The sequence below is a fragment of the Polyodon spathula genome, chromosome 10, assembly GCF_017654505.1.
Source record: "Polyodon spathula isolate WHYD16114869_AA chromosome 10, ASM1765450v1, whole genome shotgun sequence".
NCBI lineage: Eukaryota > Metazoa > Chordata > Actinopteri > Acipenseriformes > Polyodontidae > Polyodon > Polyodon spathula.
In genome coordinates, this window is record NC_054543.1 from 8,451,325 (window position 1) to 8,476,770 (window position 25,446).

The 25,446-nt window shown below is 45.3% G+C and overlaps 1 protein-coding gene across 2 annotated transcripts; it reads right to left on the bottom strand.

The window, feature by feature from the left end:
• Positions 1–4,848: 4,848 nt before the first annotated feature.
• LOC121321497 (L-threonine ammonia-lyase-like) lies at positions 4,849–11,309 on the bottom strand. Of its 2 annotated transcripts, none has more exons than XM_041260474.1 (11): positions 10,715–11,041; positions 9,338–9,686; positions 8,814–8,930; positions 7,581–7,822; positions 7,215–7,380; positions 6,887–6,986; positions 6,700–6,775; positions 6,393–6,518; positions 6,108–6,275; positions 5,620–5,677; positions 4,849–5,450 (listed from the first exon to the last, which is right to left on the bottom strand). In XM_041260474.1, the coding sequence occupies exons 1-11, from the start codon at positions 10,879–10,881 to the stop codon at positions 5,352–5,354; spliced, it is 1,668 nt and encodes a 555-aa protein (XP_041116408.1). In that variant the 5' UTR covers positions 10,882–11,041; the 3' UTR covers positions 4,849–5,351. The 2 variants fall into 2 exon arrangements, with proteins under 2 accessions (XP_041116408.1, XP_041116410.1); XM_041260476.1 differs by having other exon boundaries at positions 4,850–5,450; positions 10,951–11,309.
• Between the last annotated feature and the right edge of the window lie 14,137 nt (positions 11,310–25,446).

Consider the following 25,446-nt stretch of genomic DNA (forward strand, 5'->3'; position numbering starts at 1 on the left):
ATAGGAAACTTAACACGGTCCTATTAGAAGAGCGGTGTGGGGTGAGAATGTACTGTGTGAATTATTCAATGAATTCAACTCCGTTTTTTTTTTTTTTTTTTTTTTTTTTATAGAAAAGTGAACAGTGTGAATATTGGTGTCTGTCCAGGGCAAAAAAAAAATTATCATGAAAGAAAAATGAAATCTTGTCAATGCATGGGTTAGCAAGCTAATATACTGTCTACGCAGACAGGGGAACAGAAATTAACATTCTGGTATCTTCCGAGACAAAAGATGTTTATTTCACTTTCAGAACACCACAGGTTTTATATGGAGTTTCAGTGACAGAGGACTCAAGACACGAAGTAGATTGTGGGTGCTAGAATCATGTGCACCCTGGACCAGCTAAACAAATCATAAAAGGAACAGCATGTGCACCCTTATCAAAAGGTTCTCATAGTAAAAGCACAGCAAAGTGTAATAAAGCCCAGTGAAAGCAAGGTAAAGCACAGAGGCATGGTAAGCATATAAAAACAACATGGCAAACCAGGGTAAACTATGGTAAATGCCGAGTATAAACATGGGAAAACTGCAAAATTACTGGACACAGTAATTACTGTACTGTAAAAGTAAGGACAAGGCCAGTAATGATAATATAAAACCATGCGGAAATGCCGTCGTGAACCTGTAGAAGCGACGCGCCCACGTTTCAATAAGTCATTTGAATGTTGGTATTGGATCTGTGCAGCTCGTTCAAACCTGTCTGTGCTCACCTTCGTGTTCGTGCAGGGGCGACATACACGGGAAGATGTGCTAGAATTCTGACAGATCCTTAACCGTGACCGCTTGATTACTTAATTACTTTTCAAAGCAATGCATGGAATGATAACGTTACTGTTAAAACCAACCAATGGTATTATAATGCTAGTTATTCAAAACGCTCAATCAGAAAGCATTATGCAAAACTCATAGGAAACTATGCCCATCCAGAAGACCAGTCCTAAAGCGTAGAGACCACTGTTGTATCTCAGATCCATTTGATGAGAACGAGGCTTTAAAATCCTGGCAGCAGTGCTGCTTTGATCCAGCGTTATTTTAACTACACACCGCAAGACGTTTTAAATATCGCGCCGCGTTATAACACCGCCATGCTGCGTGTCTGGTGTTTTACCCGAGTTCAAAGTGTAGCTGGAAAATGTGTGGCTCGCCTTACCTAAACGTCTTAAGAACATCATAAAAAACGAACGCTGTGGGGTTTGTTTTTTTTTCCAGTCAGCATGCTTATAATTAATTTGCAGTAGCGGCTAATGAATTAACCGACATTAAACGGCGCAGGTGGGAACGCGTTTATTGATCCCGAATTAAACACCACACGGGTGTTGAACTTTACTGCCGGGTGGGAGAATGATCGGCCCTGCAATACACATACCCGCAATTCACAGTTCAGAGCACCGCCACACGAACGGCAGCAGTGAGGTTCAAAGAGGTCATTAAACTCAATTAAACCAGCTACACCGCAGGAAAAAACAAAAACAAAAACACAACAACAACATCTCTCTCTCTCTCTCTCTCTCTCTCTCTCTCTCTCTCTCTCTATATATATATGCGTGTTTACTCAAGAGGACAAAGGTGGGAATTTTATTTATTTTAGAAGCTGTTTTACATTCAATGGGAATACCTCTCGGCTGCTGCCACAATCTTATTTTTCTCCATATGTATATAATCCTACGTACGCATTATACACGTACATATTCATAAGAGATAAGTCCAGCACGTTTCCGGATGACTTGCTATTTCGACAAGTGTCTGCAGTTTGAATTTCTCAATTTGTATTTGAAACTGCCAGTAACTAACGCTGTGGCCAATTCTCATTTTCAGAACTAATGCAAAGAGAGAACAGCCAGTTCTGGGTGAGATCTCCGTTTCCATGGGGTAATTTTCAGTAAACACGAGGTCTGCCAGCTAATGGATCTGTTTACGTTACTGTTTACAAACAGCGTGGTAAGAGGGGCTATTGTTGCAGTAAAAACTGCCCGGGACTGTGCAGTTTAATACGCGGTACTACTCCGAGACACAGTGGCGATGTTTCATCTTCGAATTCATAGTCCTTGCATGAATCGCTCAGTTAAGTGCATCGAAAACTGTTGTCATTGCACGCCATTCAACTTTTGTTTTGTATATTAGTGGACCGGTTACTAATGAGGAGTAAGAGGGTTAAAAATTCCCGTCACTGCTAATTCCCATTTCTGCTATTTGTTTTTCGAAGGCCAGGCTTAGTATCTGTCCATATATTATTAATTGATATGCCGAAATTCAACAGTATACGTTACATATTCCTGGTGGCCAGTGACTCAAAACAGTATGTCTAAGCTTTTCATTTTAAATGCATTCTTTTTGGACCAATTTGAATTAACCACACCAAGGTAGCTAGTACGTAGTTCAGCTTGTTAGCGGCGTAACCCCAAGCATTACACCGCCTGCACTAAGCTTTTTTTTGTTGGTTGTGGAAAGATTTATTAGTAAAAATAAATAAAAAAAAAAATATATATGAAAACACACCGTTTTACAATACCAAAAATAATTATTAGGACGATATAAAAATGCATTATATTATGAATGTGTTTGTTATTCTTGGGAATTATCATATGCATAAAACGAAAGTGAGAGAAACCCCAGTTTGAAGTTATTTTTGTTCGGTGTTGAGCAGTAAAATAAGAAAGTGGTAAGAAGACAGAACTTTCTTCTCTGACTCTGTGCCGAGTCACCTTTTACACCAGCGTCCCAACCCCGTGTCATGATGTAGAAATAATTCCTTTTTGTTCTTTTGCTTGTTTATTTGTGTGTTAATAGCTTTCTTAAATTAGATTTAATGATTTTGTATGTGTTATTATTGAAATTATATTAAAGTGTAATTTGCAATTGTAGTTTGTTTGATTGGAAGTAAACAAATATAGCAAGAGGGGTGGAATGGTTCTTTAGAAGGGGCAGAGACATGTTTCAGACAGAGACAGACAATTTGATGGACACAGGTATAGGAATTAATCCACAGTTTGCCTTCAGTTAAGACCAGCAGACAGTGAGTCATGTTCACAGAACTGTAGGGACTGTTGAAAAAGTTTTATTACAGAACTGAAAACTTTATTTTAAATGATCAAAACAGGCTTTAAAAAAGTGCTAAAAAAACCCTGTTCAGTGAATGAGGCACAGTGCTTGAAATTCCTGAAACTGTGTTTCCCTGTTGTCAGTGAAACCAACAATAGCCCAGAGCAGTCTCAGGAATACATTGCCTTTTGTTTTTTTTTTTTTCAGAAAAACAGATTTTGAAAGAAAAGAGAAAGATTCTTTAAACAACTCAGGAGTTAAAGCTTTGTGAATAGAACCCAGCGTTTCAATTGAGACAGACAGACAGACAGACTGTATTTGTGAGTGTGTCGGTGTGTGTCTGGGTTCACGTGTGTTGATCAAGTTTGTGTGATTGTGTGTGCATGTGTGTTTGTTTATGGCAGTATGGCTGCCTGGATTGGAGTGTGATTGTGAGTTTGTGTGTGTGTGTGTGTGTGTGTGTGTGTGTGTCTGGGGGGTCGGAGTGTGTGCGTGTTTGCGCTCTCACCTTGTGACTGTGTCTGGCTGGCTGAGGAATGCCCCCACCCCCCCCTTTATAAACAGAGAGCCCATCTGCAGCTATAGTTCAGAAACAAAGATCCCTGCTTTGGTAGAGAGTGCTTGTGCTGGAGAAGAGTACTGTAGCACCCCTCTCACACATGGGACACACACCACACAGTGATTGATGGAGCCCCACAGGGAGGGAGCGTTTTTCCAGGGGACCCGACTGCACTGGATGGTTCTGATCGCTTTTCTGTGTGGCATGCTGACCGAGGGTACTGGACTGGGGGGCAGGGGATCTGGGTTTATATATATCCTGTTTTAATACTGGACTGGGTGTTTTTATCGCCAAGACTTCATTGCAGACCAGTATGAGCCAGTCCGGGTTTTACATTCATTCTTAGAGAGAGTTCTGCTACAACTGAGGCAGTGTACATGTTCTGCCTCCCCCCTTGATTGCATGTTTTAATCTAGTTTTCCCCCTGACCTGATGAACAAAGCTAGGATTCTCCCCCATGTCCTGTGATTACATGGTTTAACTGCAGATAACTCTTATACACAAGAGTAATAAAGCTCCTATTTGTCGGCTGTCTTATCTGAGAAATGTCTGGCACTCTGGTAGCTGCATGTGACTGGGAAGGTTGATGAAGAGTTGCCTAAAAGTCTGGAAAGGCTATAAATGTCTGTAGCAGGTAACTGACTGGGGTCAGCCTGCCCTTCACTATTGGGATCAGAATTATCCAGCTCTAATCTCCCCCTCTCTGCTGCAGAGCTGTCTCCTTTCGTTACCCAAGCTCTCCTCAGTGAGGTAACACTTTCATCCTCCCTGCCTTCTCTCTGTCTCTGCTCTCACACTCTCTTCATCACAGGTAATGAGAGGTGGAGGGGGCCATTTCTGGTTAGACTGCTTCAGAGAGAGTGAGAGAGGAGACTGGATGGGGTGACAAAAACAAGTATATTCCAGCTCAGAGTTCAATTTACAGTCAGTCCAAAAAGTTTGACATTTCCATTCTCCCTCTCATGCTCTCAAACATTGACAGACACACAAAATTACATGGAGAGGTAACATTTTAGAGATGTAACCAGCGTTGTATTGGAATCCTTTGTATAATTCGTATTAATCTTGCAGCCTCAATGCACCTGATAAACACACTGAGGAGAAAGAAAGTGTTGAGTTTTGCCTCTTTTTAGATCAATAAAATAGACCTTCCAGATTCACAGTCTCCCTCTCATTGAACAGCTTAATATTAAAAAAGAAAAAGGTTTTCAAGTTTTTGTTTATTTTCAACCACATTCAGACATTGGATTATAAATAATAAATACATAACCCATAAGTTCAAAAACTCATAAACTATGCAGGTAAAACCATAAGAAACTGACCAAAGACATCAGATGAAGTGTTTGTGTGCTTCACTTGCAGTTTACTCTCCACGTGTTCAGGTGAAATAAATGCAAACATATGCAGATATATGCAAATATATTGAAATATGTGTCCCTGTCAGCCTAAGGACGTACCTGTGACAAGCATGCTTGCTTTTTTTTATGTATAACTGGATCATATCATCAAGTGAAGTGCTAGTGTGTCTAAGTGCTACAGCAGCTCTGGTATTCACAGCAGGGATGAGTGTGTGTGCGTTCGAAAGTATTTCTTTTCAGAGTGAGATTGCAGTTGCTGTGTGTGTGCGGTGTCACTGTGTGCGTGCATGTTTGCAGTGTTACTCTGTGTGTGTGTGCAGTGTTGCTGTGTGTCTCTCTGGCTCCCCTGGTGGTCACCGCTCATGCCAGCACAGCATGGTGTATCGCTCTGTCAGCATGTTGCGCAGTTGAATTGTCTGCTGCCTGTCCCTCGCCTCCACCACACATGAGACCTGGGGAGTGGAGTGATAGTAGAGAAAGAGTTTAAGATAGAGAAATTTAATGCATTGATCATTACTTTGAAATGTTTCTTCAGTCTGGGCACAGAGGGCTGTATAGTCATGAGGGGGCGCCCAGGCAGCACTGTGGGAAGGGGGCTCTGATCTGAAGAAGGCTCCTCACCTGCACATTGAACACGCTGGAGGAGGTGAACTGCTTCTCGTGACTGATATCCAGCAGCCTGCAGGGGGAGCCAGAGAGGGAATGAGAGGGGGTGCGAGAGAGAGCGTGGGGGGAGAGAAGGAGGGAGGGGATTAAACAGATAGGGACAGGAGGGTGAGAGAGAAAAGGAGAGAGAGCTTGTGAGAGAGAGGTTAGAGAGAAAAGGGGACGATGTCTCCTTGTCAGAAATACAAGAACATATTATTTGTCGAACGCTTCAGTACTTGCCAAAAAACTTGAACTTAAAGAGAAGAACAAAAACTATTAGACTTTTCCATGACCAGTTTTCCAAGAGCAGATTTCCAGGGCTGGCCCCCAGCTGCACCCAGATGTGTTTCAGTGCCCTGCCTGCTTTATTTCCTCTGGCTCTGAGTTATTCCTTTTAGCTTCATTTGAATTACTTTGATTTGTTTCTTCTACTGATTCACCATCTCCCCAGTCACGCCTACCTCACGCCCTCTCTGGCCAGTAAGTCCAGTAGCTTGGCTGTGTCTCCAGGCCACTCCCCCAGCTGGACAGAGAACTTACTGACCCGGCCATCCAGAGCCAGAGCTCGGTCCACACACTGTCTGAGCAGGGGCAGCTCCATACTGGCACTGCACACTGCGATAGCAACCCTGCAGAGAAGAGACACTGCGTTACACAGCAATACACACACAAACTGTCTGAGCTCCACACTGCAATAGAGTCAATGACACACCACACTCCCTTCTCTTCCCCCCTCTCTCTCTCACCTTTTGCCCTGCAGCTCTGGCAGTTTCCCTGCGAGGATGGCTGCTAGCCCGATGGCTCCCTCGGCGTCGATGGTGGCTCTCTCGTACTCCTGGAACCGCAGCATTGAGACCAGCACATCCTCCTCCCTGGGTGAGAGAGGGGCTATAAATATAAGAGATCGTGTATATTGAAGAAAATGCAAATCTAATATAGTCCGTGTTACCAGTACTATTCTGTCTCTCATGTGGGGATGAGAGAGAGGGAGAGAAGAGAGTAGAATAGAAACAGTCCTGCGTTACTCCCCTGCTCTGTGGCGGCTCTCCCTACCTGACTGTGATGACTTTGTCCACCAGCTTCTTGGCCAGCAGGAACGCACTGTTGCCAAAGGGGGGGCCCACCAGATCTAGGGGGGGGGGGTTAAAAGTAATGTTAGTGCCACCCAGTGTCAAACGTTTACTGTGGTAAACAGTTGTAAAAGCACAGCAGAATGCAGGAGACAGGCAGAGGGAGTTACCTCCATAGAGCTTCCTGTTGGCGGTGCTGTGGAGCTCCTTGACGGGGTAGCCGAGCTTCAGAGACTGCTGCAGGAGAGGGCAATCCTCTGGCTCCACCCCCTGAGAGCAAATAAGAGTCTCACAAGAGAGTGAGGCCACCCGTCACAAAACATTCCCCACTCCCCCACACACTCTCACTGCACTCCTACACATCCTCACACTCACCCCCACTTATTATAACCCCCCTAATATACACACACTAACTCCCCATACAAACTACACTCCCCAGCACACTCAGTTCACCCCCTGAAGTGTGAGAATGTGTGAGAGTGTGTGCGTGTTACTCACAATGACAGTGATTCGGGGGTTCAGGTGTTTGAGCGCGGCTGCCGTCCCAGCCAGGAGCCCGCAGTGCCCCCCTGCTGGCAGGATCACTGCATCCAACTTGGGCACCTGCTCATAGATCTCCAGCCCCATAGTGCCCAGGCCTGCCAGGTACACAGCACTGTCCTCCCTGAGGGAGAGGGGTAGAGACCAGTGGCAGTGCACACTTACTGTACAGTGGAGTGTGACTGTGTTAATATAGTGTGCAGTGTGACAGTGTTAGAGCAGTGTACAATGTAAATACAGCTAACTTTGACAGTGTTAGTGCAGCATATGGTGTGCAGTGTAAGTTAACTATGACAGTGTTAGTGAAATGGACGTTGTACTCACTCTTCCAGGTACAGGTAGCCGTTCTCCCGAGCGAGGCACTGTGCGTGGCTCTGTGAGTCTCGCAGGGTGCCCCCGTACGAGATCACCATGGCTCCGTACTCACGGCAGGTCTTGGGGCGCGAGGGGGGAGTGTTGGCTGCCATGATGACGAAGACGGGGATGCGCAGCTCTGAGGCGTGGTGCGCCACCGCCATGGAGAAGTTACTGTCTGAGGCCACGATCACACCCTTCTTCTGCTGGTCCTGAGAGGGGCAGGGGGGCAAGAGAGGGAAAATGGGGGAGAAGGAATGAGGGAGGAGCAAGAAAGCAGGAAGAGGGGACAGGGAGAGAGGGAGAAGGAGGTGGAAGAAAAGAAGGAAGGTTAACCAACTCCAAACCTCCTTGGAAGTTCATACAGACTTGATTAAGGCCATGTGGATTGTGGGCCAGGCTTATCAAGGACGCTTTGTGAAATTTGCAATTTGCTTCCTTTTTTTTTTTGAGAAAGGAGAATCCAGCTGTCAATGTTACAGGGATCTCCCGTAGGGTTACTATGATGACTCGAGTTGTATTTTTCGCTAGTTTTGTAACACAAACATTTTTTTCCTTTCACAAGAAAATGGTTCAAACTGCACTTCCACTGCGTAAGACTGAGTCACATTTAGACTTTTGAACAGCTCTGTTCATGGTTTCAAAATGCTGTCCGCTGGAGAACAGACATCAACATTACTGGCTGTATTTCCTGGCAGAATACCTTGCAACTGAAACACAGCAGCAGTGCAAGAAAAGATGGCTTATTTTTGTTATTTATTTCTACATGTCATCTTAAGGCTTAAAAATAATTGCGACATGATGTTACCCATCATAGCCCCTGGCTAATCTCTATAGGTCCCTGGTGGATGTCTTCAGACAAACTGTTTCAGAAAAGCCTCACTGGCCAGCTCTTAAATCATGACATTTTCCAGTAAAAAGCTGTTTTCAGAATTGCCACTGATGAGAAACCGGTGTGAATCCTACGTGGTTAGGTAAAGCTATACTGATCACCTTGTAGAGTTTAGAACAGATGCACGCGTATGCTGCTTATTGCTCTAAGTATCTATTCCTTTAAAATCATTTTTAAGTTAGTTGTCTGTAAGGTGCCTCCTGCATAAGGGATGCTATTTCGGACGACAGAACTGTGATGAGAAACTGCAGTGTTGTCTGGTGAGATTGTGGCAGGTTGGTACCCGTGATGCTGGTCTGTGTGCTCCTTACCTGGCGCAGTGATGTCAGCAGGTAGAGCACGCCTCGTTCCTTCACTGAGCATGTGTAGTGCAGGTGTTCCTTCTTCAGGAAGATCTCAACACCATACTGCTTTGAGAGCCGTGAGTACTGAGGGAGAGAGAGGGACACACACACTGTATAACCAGAGATCTGAAATCTGTACTGCTTTGAGAGCCGTGAGTACTTAGGGTGGAGAGAGGGACACACACACACACTATAACCAGAGATCTGAAAACTGTACTGCTACGAGAGCTGAGTACTGAGGGAGAGAGGAACACACACACACTGTATAACCAGAGATCTGAAATCTGTACTGCTACGAGAGAGGGGGAAGACAGGGTTACAACAGATGTATAGGGGAGGGAGAGGGGGTGAAGGAGGGAGAGGCTGTGTCAGGGAGGATGGGATGTAGTTGTATTAAAGTGTTTTCTGAACCCCACACTGGATCTTGTAGTGCTGTATAAAGGGAGGCAGGGAGTGGCTGTGAGGAGGGAGAGGTGTGGGAGCTGTGTTACCGTGCAGGGTGATTTCTGAACCCCACACTGGATTTTGAAGGCTGCTGCGCTGATGTCCTCGAAGCAGATGAAGGCAGGAGGGTTCTGTACACTGGTGGAACAGGGCTTAGCTGGTTTCTGGGGTTCTGCAGCATCCCCCAGAAGGCGCTTAGGGCGCCCCAAGATCTTCATCTCCCAGGTCTTCACGTCCTCGTTCAGGTACTCCTCCTCCCCGAAATCCTTCAGCCTCTCAGGGGCAATGGATGAGGAGCGATGGGGTGTTGGGCCATTCCTGATTGGACAATCCTTCTGGCGCTGCCCCTCACAGCACAGGGAGCCCTGCTTACTGTCTGCACTGCGCTCCTCATCACTTAGAGAGAGGGGGAGGAGGGGGAGAGACAGAGGGGGGTGACAGGGAGATGGGGTGGTTAGGAAAAACAGTACAGTTTGCCCATTTTTTCTGTAAGTAGAAAAACATTTTGGGTTGTGCCTTCTTCATTGCAGTGAAGAAAAAAACATGAAAAAAGACTGACTAGTACAACTGTTGATAACACCGAACACCAGCCACAGTGAGGTAGAAATCACTACCCAGGCAAACCAGAAGACTCAGTGATCTCATTAACACAACACTCGTTCCTTTTACAAAATAAACCAAAATATTATAATAAAAGGTTTATTTAAAAAGGAGTTAAAGACTGGAGTAAACACTTTACAGAAATAGTCCTTAGCCAGATAGACTGGGAGAGCAAACCAGACAAAGCTAAAGCTTTCATACAGCAGCCTGCTGTGTTGCCTCGGCGACGCAGGTCTGCAATCCCTCTGGTCTTCAGTGATCTCAATACGACACTCCCTGCTCAGCTTGACTTACTAGGATTCTTCAGCTTCAGAACTGCTCCCTCTGTGGTGGGGGCCCGAGATATTAAAATCGACATCTGACTTAAAAACTGACTCATTCTGAGGGAGTGGATTCTTCCACAGTGAATTCCACAACTGTGTGGAAATCAATGCCTGCAATTTTCCGGCAGGCTTATTCTCTTGACTAAGCTTTGACATTGACACCGTCTTTAAATACAGCAGCCCAGTATTACACTATCTACCCAGCAGGTGGTGCCACACAAAGTGTGTAAACCTCATTAGAACTGCACACCCTGACTCCAGCTCGGCTCAGCCCCTCCTCCCTTATTCTTTATACACCTCTGTCTTCTCCTCCACCTATCTCTCTCCCCTTCCCCCCTTCTTGCTCTGTCCAACTTGAATGTTTCTCTCCCACTTTCACAAAGCGTTCCAGCTCTCATTTTCCCACAGCCCCCTCTCCCTCCCTTTACACCACACACTGCTAATGAAGCAACCCCGCTCTCGAGCTGAGGGAAAGGGGAATAGAGAGGGGCCTTTATTTACCTAAAGAAGAGGAGCAGGACAAGTGAGAGAGCGAGGCGAAGGAGGAGTGCCACTACGATCTGGAAGGGAGGCAGCAGAGAAGGGCCAGGGGGGAGGCTGGAGTCCGAGGCTAAGGGAGAGGGAGGCCCGCGGAGAGGAGGAGGAGGAGGGGGAGGTTCCTGGATCATAGAGACCCCCTAAACCCTCTGGGAGTCTCAAGGAGCGCTCAGAAGCGGAGACAAGGTGTAATTGCAGACCTTTGCCAGAAGGGGTCGTACTCATCCACTGAAGTTTCTCTGGGGTCGTCGTTCTTCTTAGCGCGAGAGTAGAGGAACTGGGCAGCAAAGTTCATCCTACAGGAGGGCAGTCTGTCTGGAGGTGTGCAAGCAGGATTCCCTCTGTGTGGAGGTGAGGTGTTCCCTGGTGTTGAGCCTTCTCCCTTCTCTCAGCAGTCTCTCCCTTCTCTCTCTCTCTCTGTCTGTGCACTGCGTGTTTACTGCACCCTCTCTTTCACACAGGATCTATTTAAAGGTGGATTACCTCGTGCACATGCCAGCCCCCTGGCTATTTAGGACCTGGATTAAACTTCTCTGACGTGAGCAAAGCGGGCATTACAGGGTTAGAGAATTAATGTTTCTCTAAGGACCCTGCTCTTGGAGCTTGGCAGGGCAGAGGGAGTGCAGCAGATCACAGAGGGTGTGGGGCTGAGAGGTAGTAGCTTGACTATACCTGTGCACCTCGGCACCTATCGATGTAGAGCAGGAGCCTGCGATTAGTGCAGGGCGAGCGCAGTTTCAGGAAAGACGCCAACTCTGTTTAAAACTATAGACTGTTTGAGAGAGCTCCACTGGACTGCTCAGTTCTACGCTGAAATAGCATTCCTTGAATTCCGTGTCTGACTCCTGTGAACTCTGCTTAATCAGAAATGACGAAGGCATTCTAGTTTGTTTACAGTCCCCAAAGCTAGTTCCAGCTGTTGGATCACACCCCCTTCCCTGGAAACCTGCTATATTTGCAATACAGTTTGTCACCCAACACCATAGGTATGATCCTGCTACAGCCTGCAGTTGTGTAGGTTACAAATGACATGTTCAAACGCTGCAGTAGCTATTATTATATTAGATGGAATGAGGATGACAGAGAAAACAACTCTCTGAATCAGTCCTGTTATGTTATTCTCATGCCATAATGTTAGATATAAACTAGTATAAACAAACATATTAATGGACATTGGGGTTTATGTGGCCTGTGCCTTTTGAAACTTACTTTGCGATCAAATTTGTCAAAAAAAAGTGATCCTGTACAAAGAGTCAAAGTTGCTTAATTGTAAGATTGGAGAGCCAAGCCATGGGTGGTCTCCACTAAGTGAGTGAGAGAGAGCATTTACTCAGAGAGAGCATCTACTGAGAGTGAACATCTACTGAGAGTGAGCATCTACTGAGAGAGAGCATCTACTGAGAGAGAGCGTCTACTGAGAGAGAGCATCTACTCAGAGAGAGCGTCTACCGAGAGTGAACATCTACTGAGAGAGAGCATCTACTGAGAGAGAGCGTCTACTGAGAGAGAGCATCTACTGAGAGTGAGCATCTACTGAGAGAGAGCATCTACTCAGAGTGAACATCTACTGAGAGAGAGCATCTACTGAGAGAGAGCATCTACTGAGAGAGAGCATCTACTGAGAGAGAGCGTCTACTGAGAGAGAGCGTCTACTCAGAGAGAGCGTCTACTGAGAGTGAGCATCTACTCAGAGTGAACATCTACTGAGAGAGAGCATCTACTGAGAGTGAGCATCTACTGAGAGAGAGCATCTACTGAGAGAGAGCATCTACTGAGAGAGAGCGTCTACTGAGAGAGAGCATCTACTGAGAGTGAGCATCTACTGAGAGAGAGCGTCTACTGAGAGTGAGCATCTACTGAGAGTGAGCATCTACTGAGAGAGAGCGCATCTACTGAGAGTGAGCATCTACTGAGAGAGAGCATCTACTGAGAGAGAGCATCTACTGAGAGTGAGCATCTACTGAGAGAGAGCATCTACTGAGAGTGAACATCTACTGAGAGAGAGCATCTACTGAGAGTGAGCATCTACTGAGAGAGAGCATCTACTGAGAGTGAGCATCTACTGAGAGAGAGCGTCTACTGAGAGAGAGCATCTACTGAGAGTGAACATCTACTGAGAGAGAGCATCTACTGAGAGTGAGCATCTACTGAGAGAGAGCATCTACTGAGAGAGAGCATCTACTGAGAGAGAGTCTACGCAGAGTGAGCATCTACTGAGAGTGAACATCTACTGAGAGAGAGCATCTACTGAGAGTGAACATCTACTGAGAGAGAGCTCTAGAGAGAGCATCTACTGAGAGTGAGCATCTACTGAGAGAGAGCATCTACTGAGAGAGAGCATCTACTGAGAGAGAGCATCTACTGAGAGAGAGCATCTACTGAGAGTGAACATCTACTGAGAGAGAGCATCTACTGAGAGCGTCTACTGAGAGTGAGCATCTACTGAGAGTGAGCATCTACTGAGAGAGAGCATCTACTGAGAGAGAGCATCTACTGAGAGAGAGCATCTACTGAGAGAGAGCATCTACTGAGAGTGAACATCTACTGAGAGAGAGCATCTACTGAGAGAGAGCATCTACTGAGAGTGAGCATCTACTGAGAGAGAGCATCTACTGAGAGAGAGCATCTACTGAGAGAGAGCATCTACTGAGAGTGAACATCTACTGAGAGAGAGCATCTACTGAGAGTGAGCATCTACTGAGAGAGAGCATCTACTGAGAGAGAGCATCTACTGAGAGAGAGCATCTACTGAGAGAGAGCATCTACTGAGAGAGAGCATCTCTACTGAGAGTGAGCATCTACTGAGAGTGAGCATCTACTGAGAGAGAGCATCTACTGAGAGTGAGCATCTACTGAGAGAGAGCATCTACTGAGAGTGAGCATCTACTGAGAGTGAACATCTACTGAGAGAGAGCATCTACTGAGAGTGAGCGTCTACTGAGAGAGAGCATCTACTGAGAGTGAGCGTCTACTGAGAGAGAGCATCTACTGAGAGAGAGCATCTACTGAGAGAGAGCATCTACTGAGAGTGAGCATCTACTGAGAGAGAGCATCTACTGAGAGTGAGCATCTACTGAGAGAGAGCATCTACTGAGAGAGAGCATCTACTGAGAGTGAGCATCTACTGAGAGAGAGCATCTACTGAGAGTGAGCATCTACTGAGAGTGAGCATCTACTGAGAGAGAGCATCTACTGAGAGTGAGCATCTACTGAGAGAGAGCATCTACTGAGAGTGAGCATCTACTGAGAGAGAGCATCTACTGAGAGAGAGCATCTACTGAGAGTGAGCATCTACTGAGAGAGAGCATCTACTGAGAGAGAGCATCTACTGAGAGTGAGCATCTACTGAGAGAGAGCATCTACTGAGAGAGAGCATCTACTGAGAGAGAGCGTCTACGCAGAGTGAGCATCTACTGAGAGTGAACATCTACTGAGAGAGAGCATCTACTGAGAGTGAGCATCTACTGAGAGAGAGCATCTACTGAGAGAGAGCATCTACTGAGAGTGAACATCTACTGAGAGAGAGCATCTACTGAGAGTGAGCGTCTACTGAGAGAGAGCATCTACTGAGAGAGAGCATCTACTGAGAGTGAGCATCTACTGAGAGAGAGCATCTACTGAGAGAGAGCATCTACTGAGAGAGAGCATCTACTGAGAGAGAGCATCTACTGAGAGAGAGCATCTACTGAGAGAGAGCATCTACTGAGAGTGAGCATCTACTGAGAGAGAGCGTCTCTATCTACTGAGAGTGAACATCTACTGAGAGAGAGCATCTACTGAGAGTGAGCATCTACTGAGAGAGAGCATCTATCTACTGAGAGAGAGCATCTACTGAGAGAGAGCATCTACTGAGAGAGAGCATCTACTGAGAGTGAACATCTACTGAGAGAGAGCATCTACTGAGAGTGAGCATCTACTGAGAGAGAGCATCTACTGAGAGTGAGCATCTACTGAGAGAGAGCATCTACTGAGAGAGAGCATCTACTGAGAGAGAGCATCTACTGAGAGTGAGCATCTACTGAGAGAGAGCATCTACTGAGAGAGAGCATCTACTGAGAGAGAGCATCTACTGAGAGTGAACATCTACTGAGAGAGAGCATCTACTGAGAGAGAGCATCTACTGAGAGTGAGCATCTACTGAGAGAGAGCATCTACTGAGAGCGTCTACTGAGAGTGAGCATCTACTGAGAGAGAGCATCTACTGAGAGAGAGCATCTACTGAGAGTGAACATCTACTGAGAGAGAGCATCTACTGAGAGAGAGCATCTACTGAGAGAGAGCATCTACTGAGAGTGAACATCTACTGAGAGAGAGCATCTACTGAGAGAGAGCATCTACTGAGAGTGAGCATCTACTGAGAGTGAGCGTCTACTGAGAGAGAATGTCTACAAGCTAAAGTTAAGTCTAGACTTGATTTTTTTATATTGCAGCAAATCTTGTTTTACTCATTCTCTGAAGCAGTTCAGACGTCGGTTCTCCTCGGTCGGTTCTTGATTACGGTGATGTCATTTATAAAATGACCTCCAGAATCGCTCTTAGGAGGCTTGCTGTTTTATACCATTCAGCAGTAAGATTTGTGACGGGAGCTCCTTATCACACTCACCACTGCGATCTTCATTCTTTAATTAAATGGCCCTATTTACATACGAGACATCAGACCCACTGGTATTTAATCATTTACACATCGCTGCTTGGTATAACCCCTTTTTATCTGCATCATTTGTAACAATTTTCATCATCATAATTTAAGATCAGATGAATTTATTAAACTAGTCATACCTCAGGTTTCTCGTCTTCAGTTGCAGCTCATTTCAATGATTGGAACATGATATAACTTAGACTAAAGTTAAACAGTTTTCTTGCTGTGGATGCCTAAATCCCTGCTAATGCTGATTTTTATTGTCTTAAATGTTTTTATTTTTCATGTTTGTTTGTTTGTATGAATTGTGTTGTGTTGTGTAATTTTGCTGCTATGGTGTAAGCCTCTGGGCCAGGTTGTTATTGAAAATGAGAATCTGTTCTCAATTGACTCATCTGGTTAAATGAAGGTAATATATCAGCATGTGGGAGCCGCCTTCCTGTCTGTCCACTGGCCAGCACTTCTTTGGCACGTCTGATCTCCATCCCACAGCGATTTCAGAGATACGCATTCACATTCTGACAGACACACACACACACACGCACCCTCACTCAAACCCAGGTCTCAGGAGCACTACGGCTGCAGTCCTGTCTCAAGAGGCTGAGGCAGGCAGCCAGGCTGGCAGCGCACCTCAAACCACTCCAAAAATATTCATTAACAGTAAGAGTGTTTCCACAGGGCCAATCCCCTTCTTGCTGTGTGTGTGAGAGCCCCTTTACATGTCTGTGCTAATTACACTGTGTGTGCGTTTGTGTGTGAGAGAGCCCCTGCACATCTGCTAATTATACTGTGTGTGTGTGAGTGAGCCCCTGTACATCTGTGTTAATTACACTGTGTGTGTGTATGTTTGTAGTATCGCCGTCATTCCGGACTGTCACAACTGTATCATATCCTTATCTTTTGAATGTAGTAATGTCTGTGTTTGAATCGCTTCCCCCCTCTTTCAGTATAATAGGAATTCTTTGTTTTCATAGGAAATTAAGTGAATGAGAGAGGGAGAGGGAGAGGGAGAGGCTTACAGACTTGGCTCAGCTCTTAAGAATTTCATCTCTGGCTCTGAGACTCATTGTAGCCCCCCCCCCCCCCCCCCCCCCCCCCCCCCTACTCTTTCTCTCTCAGTCTCTCTGAGCAACAGGGTTGCACTCACTCCCTCTCCCTCACACACTTGGACCTGTAGAGATTCAGAACCAGGATATCTGGACCCAGACACCCAAGCCGGGCCATGAAACGCACCTCAATACTGGGCCTCCTGCTGCTGCTTCTCAGGGACCAGGCTGCCGCAGGTAGGTGACTCCACACCCACACCCACTCACAAAGATGCCCACACAGGTCTCCTGTGCCTGTGTCTTCAAAATACTAAAATAAACTTAACACATGCATTGACAAATGTTCCAACTAGAAGTCTATTTCAAATGCATTAATTGAAGACACTGAGAAAAGGATGGTCTTTGAATGTATTGTTTCGCTTGTGTCTTACTAACAGGATAACAAGTCTGAAACAATATAGCAAGCCACTGTTTAACATTTTGATACACAGCAGTACACTTTAATACCGTATGTGAAAGTTTGAAATACTGCTTAATACACAAAAGTAGAGCAGAAATGCTTTCTTTTCTATTGAACATGTGTATGACAATGTATGACAATGACAATGTTGTTGAAGCTGACACCCTGGGATCCTTCAAGAAGCTGCTTGATGAGATTTTGGGATCAATAAGCTACTAACAACCAAACGAGCAAGATGGGCCGAATGGCCTCCTCTCGTTTGTAAACTTTCTTATGTTCTTATGTTCTTATGTTCTAAAAGGTGTACTAAATATTGAATCTATTAAATGTAGATTTTGAAAATGGGAAGAGATCAAGTTTAGCAGTTTATCTTACTGTTTGGGTTGTCACAGGGACCAGCCAGCTTCCAATCTGCTATAGCAGAGTGCACGGAGCTACTATGGAATACATAATGTAAAAAACAGGTACTAAACAATCCACATGCTACAGGTGCTACAGCATGTTTTATACAGTGACAAGTCCCTGCTCCCTGAATGCCTCTTTGCTAGCTACCCACTTATACAGGCTTCACACCTCACACTGCAGTGCATTCTGGTAATTGTAGTCCTGCATCTTATAGAAAAAGCGCCGGTAAAAAGTGCTGAGCGGTCTCAAACCGTCCTGTGAACCGGGAGCTGTATGTAACGGGGATGAAAGCTGCTCTGCCAGACAGGGCTCAAGCAATAGGAGATATTCATCAAGATGTGGATTGTGTGCTGAGCAAATACAAACTCTTTCCAGCTTCTTCAATCTGGCTCCACCAGACCACACTGCCTCCCTCATTCCCAGTCCCTCAGCTCTAACCACTACTCACACACACTGCCTCCCTCCCAGTCCCTCAGCTCTAACCACCAGACCACACTGCCTCCCTTCCTCCCAGTCCCTCAGCTCTAACCACCAGACCACACTGCCTCCCTTCCTCCCAGTCCCTCAGCTCTAACCACTACTCCACACTGCCTCCCTTCCTCCCAGTCCCTCAGCTCTAACCACTACACCACACTGCCTCCCTTCCTCCCAGTCCCTCAGCTCTAACCACTACTCCACACTGCCTCCCTTCCTCCCAGTCCCTCAGCTCTAACCACTAGACCACACTGCCTCCCTCCCAGTCCCTCAGCTCTAACCACTACACCACCTGCCTTCCTCCCAGTCCCTCAGCTCTAACCACTACTCCACACTGCCTCCCTCCTCCCAGTCCCTCAGCTCTAACCACCAGACCACACTGCCTCCCTTCCTCCCAGTCCCTCAGCTCTAACCACTAGACCACACTGCCTCCCTTCCTCCCAGTCCCTCAGCTCTAACCACTAGACCACACTGCCTCCCTTCCTCCCAGTCCCTCAGCTCTAACCACTACTCCACACTGCCTCCCTCCCTCCCAGTCCCAGTCCCTCAGCTCTCCCCACTCTAACCACTAGACCACACTGCCTCCCTTCCTCCCAGTCCCTCAGCTCTAACCACCAGACCACACTGCCTCCCTCCCTCCCAGTCCCTCAGCTCTAACCACTAGACCACACTGCCTCCCTTCCTCCCAGTCCCTCAGCTCTCCACACTGCCTCCCTTCCTCCCAGTCCCTCAGCTCTAACCACCAGACCACACTGCCTCCCTTCCTCCCAGTCCCTCAGCTCTAACCACCAGACCACTGCCTCCCTTCACTCCCAGTCCCTCAGCTCTAACCACTACTCCACACTGCCTCCCTCACTCCCAGTCCCTCAGCTCTAACCACTGCCACACTGCCTCCCTCCCTCTCCCAGTCCCTCAGCTCTAACCACTACTCCACACTTCCTCCCTTCCTCCCAGTCCCTCAGCTCTAACCACTACTCCACACTGCCTCCCTTCCTCCCAGTCCCTCACCTCTAACCACCAGACCACACTGCCTCCCTTCCTCCCAGTCCCCTCACCATGAACCAGTACTAGGCAACACATATGCAAAAAAAACAAAATCCTTCCCACCTCCTTACTACTATAAAAGGGAAAAATGATCCTTCGACGGTAAAACACAACTATTTCCCTGCCCTTTCGCAGCTCTGCTTTGTGTTTTGTAAATGAATAACGGAGTTAATTCTCTAAAGGCTGTCCTGGCCTGGGTTCAGCTTGTTTGCCAGCTCTCAGCTCAGAGCCTGGAATAGGAAACATGTGCGATGGCTGTTCTGATACTGCCTGCAATTGTATCAGAGAGGCTCACTGGCACAGAGATCATCTCCAGGTCACCTTGCCAGGCAGCGGAGCAATGGTCAGTCAAACTGTCAGCGTCCATCCTCCTAAACGAAGCTAAATAGAATGTAATAAAGCACAGAGAAGTCACAGTCAATAGGACCGGCAAGCATTGCTTATGATTACGTGTGAATTTTGTTTTAAGCTGTTTTAAAAATGTATTTAGGAGTTCAGAAATGTTTCAATGTTTATTGAAACACTGTGATGCACAATGAATGTGATGGTGTATGCTTTGTGTGTGTGTTCGTATCTGCCAGTGCTGTGTAATAGTATTCTAATAGTTTGCATGGTATTTTGCAGTTTTAACTGTGCTTTTCTTTTGGTTATACTATACAGACAATAAAAAAATTAAGACAGTACTGTGGCGTATTGTATTGAGGGCTGTGCTGTTCTTGTCTGCAGGACCTGGAGTGGGCACACTGCCTACAGCTGTCCATAGCACTGCCTATCAGGAAAACAGCGTCCTGCACCACAGACTGGACTCAGTCGAGAAGGTAACTGGGAGAAGACCTCCTCCACCTCCCATCAGTCTATAGGTAGTGTACAGCAGCCATGCGCTTTCAGAATAATAAGGAGACGTTTAATCTATCTGGTATAAAATATCTATATACAGGTGATAGAAGGGTGAGGGAGGTAAAATATGGCACTATAATAACACTTTTGATTTTATAGTATCCCATCTCTGTGAGGGGGTAAGGAGGAGGCAGTAGACTTAGGAACCTGTAGTCAACTACACCACAACTGATGAAAGAAAAGGTCCATGCAGTATTAAGCAATATAATAATAATATATAATAATAATAATATAAATAATAATAATAAAAACACACAGGTTCAATTTTACTCCAAGACAGATGTAGGGAGGAAGAGAGAATAATAATAATATAATAATAATAATAATAATATGCTAAATAATAATAATAATAATAATAATAATAATAACACAACATGTTCATCTGATTTGAATAGTATCCTGGTATGAGAGACAGATGTAGGGAGGAAGAGAGAGGGATAGAAGGGTGAGGGAGGAATATAACAGGGCAAGTGCAAGCCTTTAACCACTATGCTAAGAGTTCTAAAGTTTATAGAACTTTTTAACCTCATCTCTGTGAAGGGGTAAGAATCTATAAAGGCACTGAATTACACTACACTGCACTGCACATTGCACTGCATTGCACTACACTGCACCACACTACATTGCATCATACTGCACACTACACTGCGTCACACCACACTGCATCATACTGCATTACACACCGCACTGCATCATACTGCACTGCATCATACTGTGCTGCACACTGCACTGCATCACACTACACTGTATCACACTACATTGCATCATACTGCACACTACACTGTCACACCACACTGCATCATACTGCACTTACACACCGCACTGCATCACACTGCACTGCATCATACTGTGCTGCACACTGCACTGCATCACACTACACTACATCACACTACACTGTATCACACTACATTGCATCATACTGCACACTACACTGCGTCACACCACACTGCATCATACTGCATTACACACCGCACTGCATCACACTGCACTGCATCATACTGTGCTGCACACTGCACTGCATCACACTACACTACATCACACTACACTGTATCACACTACATTGCATCATACTGCACACTACACTGCGTCACACCACACTGCATCATACTGCATTACACACCGCACTGCATCATACTGCACTGCATCATACTGTGCTGCACACTGCATCACACTACACTACATCACACTACACTGTATCACACTACATTGCATCATACTGCACACTACACTGCGTCACACCACACTGCATCATACTGCATTACACACCGCACTGCATCATACTGCACTGCATCATACTGTGCTGCACACTGCACTGCATCACACTACACTACATCACACTACACTGTATCACACTACATTGCATCATACTGCACACTACACTGCGTCACACCACACTGCATCATACTGCATTACACACCGCACTGCACACTGTGCTGCACACGCACTGCATCATACTGTGCTGCACACTGCACTGCATCACACTACACTACATCACACTACACTGTATCACACTACATTGCATCATACTGCACACTACACTGCGTCACACCACACTGCATCATACTGCATTACACACCGCACTGCATCATACTGTGCTGCACACTACACTGCATCACACTACACTGCATCACACTACACTACATCACACTACACTGTATCACACTACATTACTGCACACTACACTGCGTCACACCACACTGCATCATATACACACCGCACTGCATCATACTGCACACTGCACTCATACTACACTACATCACACTACACTGTATCACACTACACTGCATCATACTGCACACTACACTGCGTCACACCACACTGCATCATACTGCATTACACACCGCACTGCATCACACTGCACTGCATCATACTGTGCATCACACTACACTGTATCACACTACACTGTATCACACTACATTGCATCATACTGCACACTACACTGCGTCACACCACACTGCATCATACTGCATTACACACCGCACTGCATCATACTGCACTGCATCATACTGTGCTGCACACTGCACTGCATCACACTACACTCACATCACACTACACTGTCACACCACATCACACTACACCGCACTGCATCACTGCACTGCATCACACCACACTGCATCATACTGCACTTACACACACTGCATACTGCACTGCATCACACTACACTACATCACACTACACTGTATCACACACATTGCATCATATGCACACTACACTGCGTCACACCACACTGCATCACTATTGCTAACTGTGCTGCATCATCTAACACTGCACTGCATCACATACAGACACTTATCACACTACTACACTGCGTCACACCACACTGCATCATACTGCATTACACACCGCACTGCATCATACTGCATTACACACCGCACTGCATCACACTGCACTGCATCATACTGTGCTGCACACTGCACTGCATCACACTACACTGCACTGCGTCACACCACACTGCATCATACTGCACTACACACCGCACTGCATGCACTGCATCATACTGCACACACTGTATCACACTACATCGCATCATACTGCACACTACACTGCGTCACACCACACTGCATCATACTGCATTACACACCGCACTGCATCATACTGCACTGCATCATACTGTGCTGCACACTGCACTGCATCACACTACACTACATCACACTGCAATGTATCACACGGTACTGAATCACACTACACTGCATCACAGTGAACTGCACTGCCTGTTACATGAACTTGGACAACACAGAAGGCCACAGTTCAGTGGAAGGTCCTGTTCATCCCTTGCTGTATTTGTAACCTTGTCCCTCGTGTCCCCCTATCCCTGGCAGCGTGTGGAGGAGTCGGTGGGACAGCTGGAGACAGAGGCATCCATCCTTCTGGATGCTATCGAGGCCCCTGAGTGGAGCCCCCTGCTGGAAGCCAAAGGACCTACCATAGACATCCTGGACAACAATGGTGAGAAGTCCAATTGACACTCAGGGTCATCTGTACCATACTTGTGGTTTAACCTGAAGATCAGAAAACCCCAAAGATCTGAACAAAACCTCCTTTATTTGTGACAGCAGGCACTTTGTTCAGTAAACGTGCTCTAGTGTAACGGATGACCCCAATGAGCTGATCCACTTTGGGAACACTGCAATTGGGATCATCTGTGGAACTGTGCTTAACCCAAGCAAGAGACTCAAACTCAGTTAGGTACGCTACATTGATCTTCACATCATAACATACATAGGGTGTTCTTTTGTATCCCTTTTTATCTATCAAAATCATTTTAATATTCAGAAAACTGTTCTAAAATTTTTTTTTTTTTTTTTTTTTTTTTACAATCATTTAGAAAGGTCTTAGTTTTTCAAAAGTATATTTTAATATGTTTTCTAACTAGTTAACAATAACCAAAAAAAAATTACAACAATGAAGGAGGATAATAGAGTATGAATATATAGTAATCAAGGGACAATACAACCGGGCAGGGAAATGATACACATTTAAGGAAACAATCTAGAAAAGTGAAATGCACTTGTATTTAATCTGTTAAAACTTGAAATAACTAAACATGCCTTATTTACAGATCTGCTGTCTAGATGCGTAGCTTGATTACTTTGACACATCTTTATACACTAAAAAGCCTTGAAAATCAGGCCCGGTGGGATTCACAAAGCTTTAACTTATTTATTTTTCAGAATAAAATATTTCTACATTCACAAAACTGCTCGAGACTGCTGTTGAATTTCTTGAACAGCAGTCTACAATAGTTTCACGCACTATTTTATGTATAAGAACAGACTTTGTAAAATGTGTTTAAATAATTGCAGAGTTAAAACTTTCTGAACTGGGCCCCTTGTGTGTTTAGAACGCTCTTGAGAGGAATTCGTACCAGCTCTCTGTCTCCCCCTGCTGCTGCTATCAGGCTCAGCGCTTTATTTTCAATTTTGTCTTCTTTGAACAGACCCCTTCTCAAGAAGCTCTGTCTGTCCATGGACTGGGGCGCAGGGTGAGAAAACAGCACCCCCTGGTGCGAACTGACAGTAAACACAATGCAGACCCAGTGTGCAACCCCACCCCCCTGCCCCCTACTCTCAGCGTACCTCCCTGGGTTCTGAAGGGCATTGCGCAGAGCACGTACAACTTTCTTCATTTGTTTTTTGAGCAATGTGAAGCTAGCAACAGCAGCAACGCGGGAAAACTTACTTCAGCATCTCACTCCAGAAGCGGCATTTTTTTCCCCCTCAAATAAAAGTCTCTCGTTAATCTCATATAACGATTGTCTCTAACTCCTGCCAATCTAAGTATATTTTAAAACGACCTTTTATATTTTATATTTATGATATATATTATTTTCATTGTTATATTGTAATCTTCATTAAATATCTACTTTAAATTGTATTGTATGTGATTATATGTTTATGCAATACAAAATGCAGTACAATAAATATAATTTCATTAAATAAACTTTGTGTACATCACATTTATTATTTATTTTCTTTCTATCCACCCATTTTTGCATTGTTTAATTAACGCTACAAATACAGAACTAACTTTTTCTGTACTTTATTAGCTAAAAGTCTCATATCCAGCACAAAAAATAGTTTCTATACACATAGAAAGTGGGGTGCAGTGTAATGTAGACACACTGGGGGTACAGAAAATAAAGTTACTATAATTCAATTTCAAAGTATGGCGTCATCTTTATTTTCTGTACCCCCAGTGTGTCTACATTACATTGCACCCCACTTTCATAGATGCACAATCTTTAGTTTTGTCAGCACCTCAAAATGAAGGGGAAGTGGCTGTTTTAACTGGACACCTGACATAAAAAGTAGTGTTGCTATTACAGTAAATCTTAAGTAGCTTTGGTAACCCCCCAGTGTGTGTACATTACACTGCACCCCACTTTCTATGTGTACAGAAACTATATTTTTTGTGCTGGATACGGGACTTTAAGATACGGGACTTTTATATTGATACCTTTCCTGCGCTGAGCCGTTTTGAAAACCGGAGGTAATCATCTTACTGTTGCTAGCTTCACGGAACTTGTTTTTTGTAGTTTTTGGATGTCACTGCTTGTGTCATTTTGAATAGGGTGTATAATAGAGGTATTTTTTGTACACCTGCGTGTGTCTCGTATTCATCTCATTTTAGATTGCGACGGTCCAGCAATCACAGGTACACGGTTCCCTCCTCTCTTTCATTCATTCGTATACATCTTCTCTTCTGAAATTTACTGGCACTTACAACTGCATCGGAGAGCGAAGTTTCAAGGCAGATTTCCCCGGGTGATTGGGCACCGCTGACGTGTGAATGCACTTCTATTTTGTACTGCTGAAAAACTAGCTATGTAGATGCCATTTTTTAAAAGCAATGTAGAACATGTTCAGAAAACAAAATACAAACAACAGTTATAGTGCTTGCTTGAAACAGATTCTGCCTTACATGCGAGAAGCTACCTGGCACATTACTGTTCATGAATACAAACCGGCACCGTGCTGCTCGCACCCTCAACCCCATTCCCGCACGCAATGCTTTCTAATCACCTTTCATCTGATCTGGAAGCATCTCACCGAGCCGTAAATCAAAGCGCTTCAAGAGCACGCCGTCGCGAATAGGTAACAAGGGGAAAGGAAAATTCAATTAGCAGCCATCTTGTGCACGGCAAAAACCAAAGCGACGGAGCAGTCTCCAGCTTACCACATTGTTACACGAGGCTGGCAATGCACCGTTTACGAAAACCAAAGAATATCAA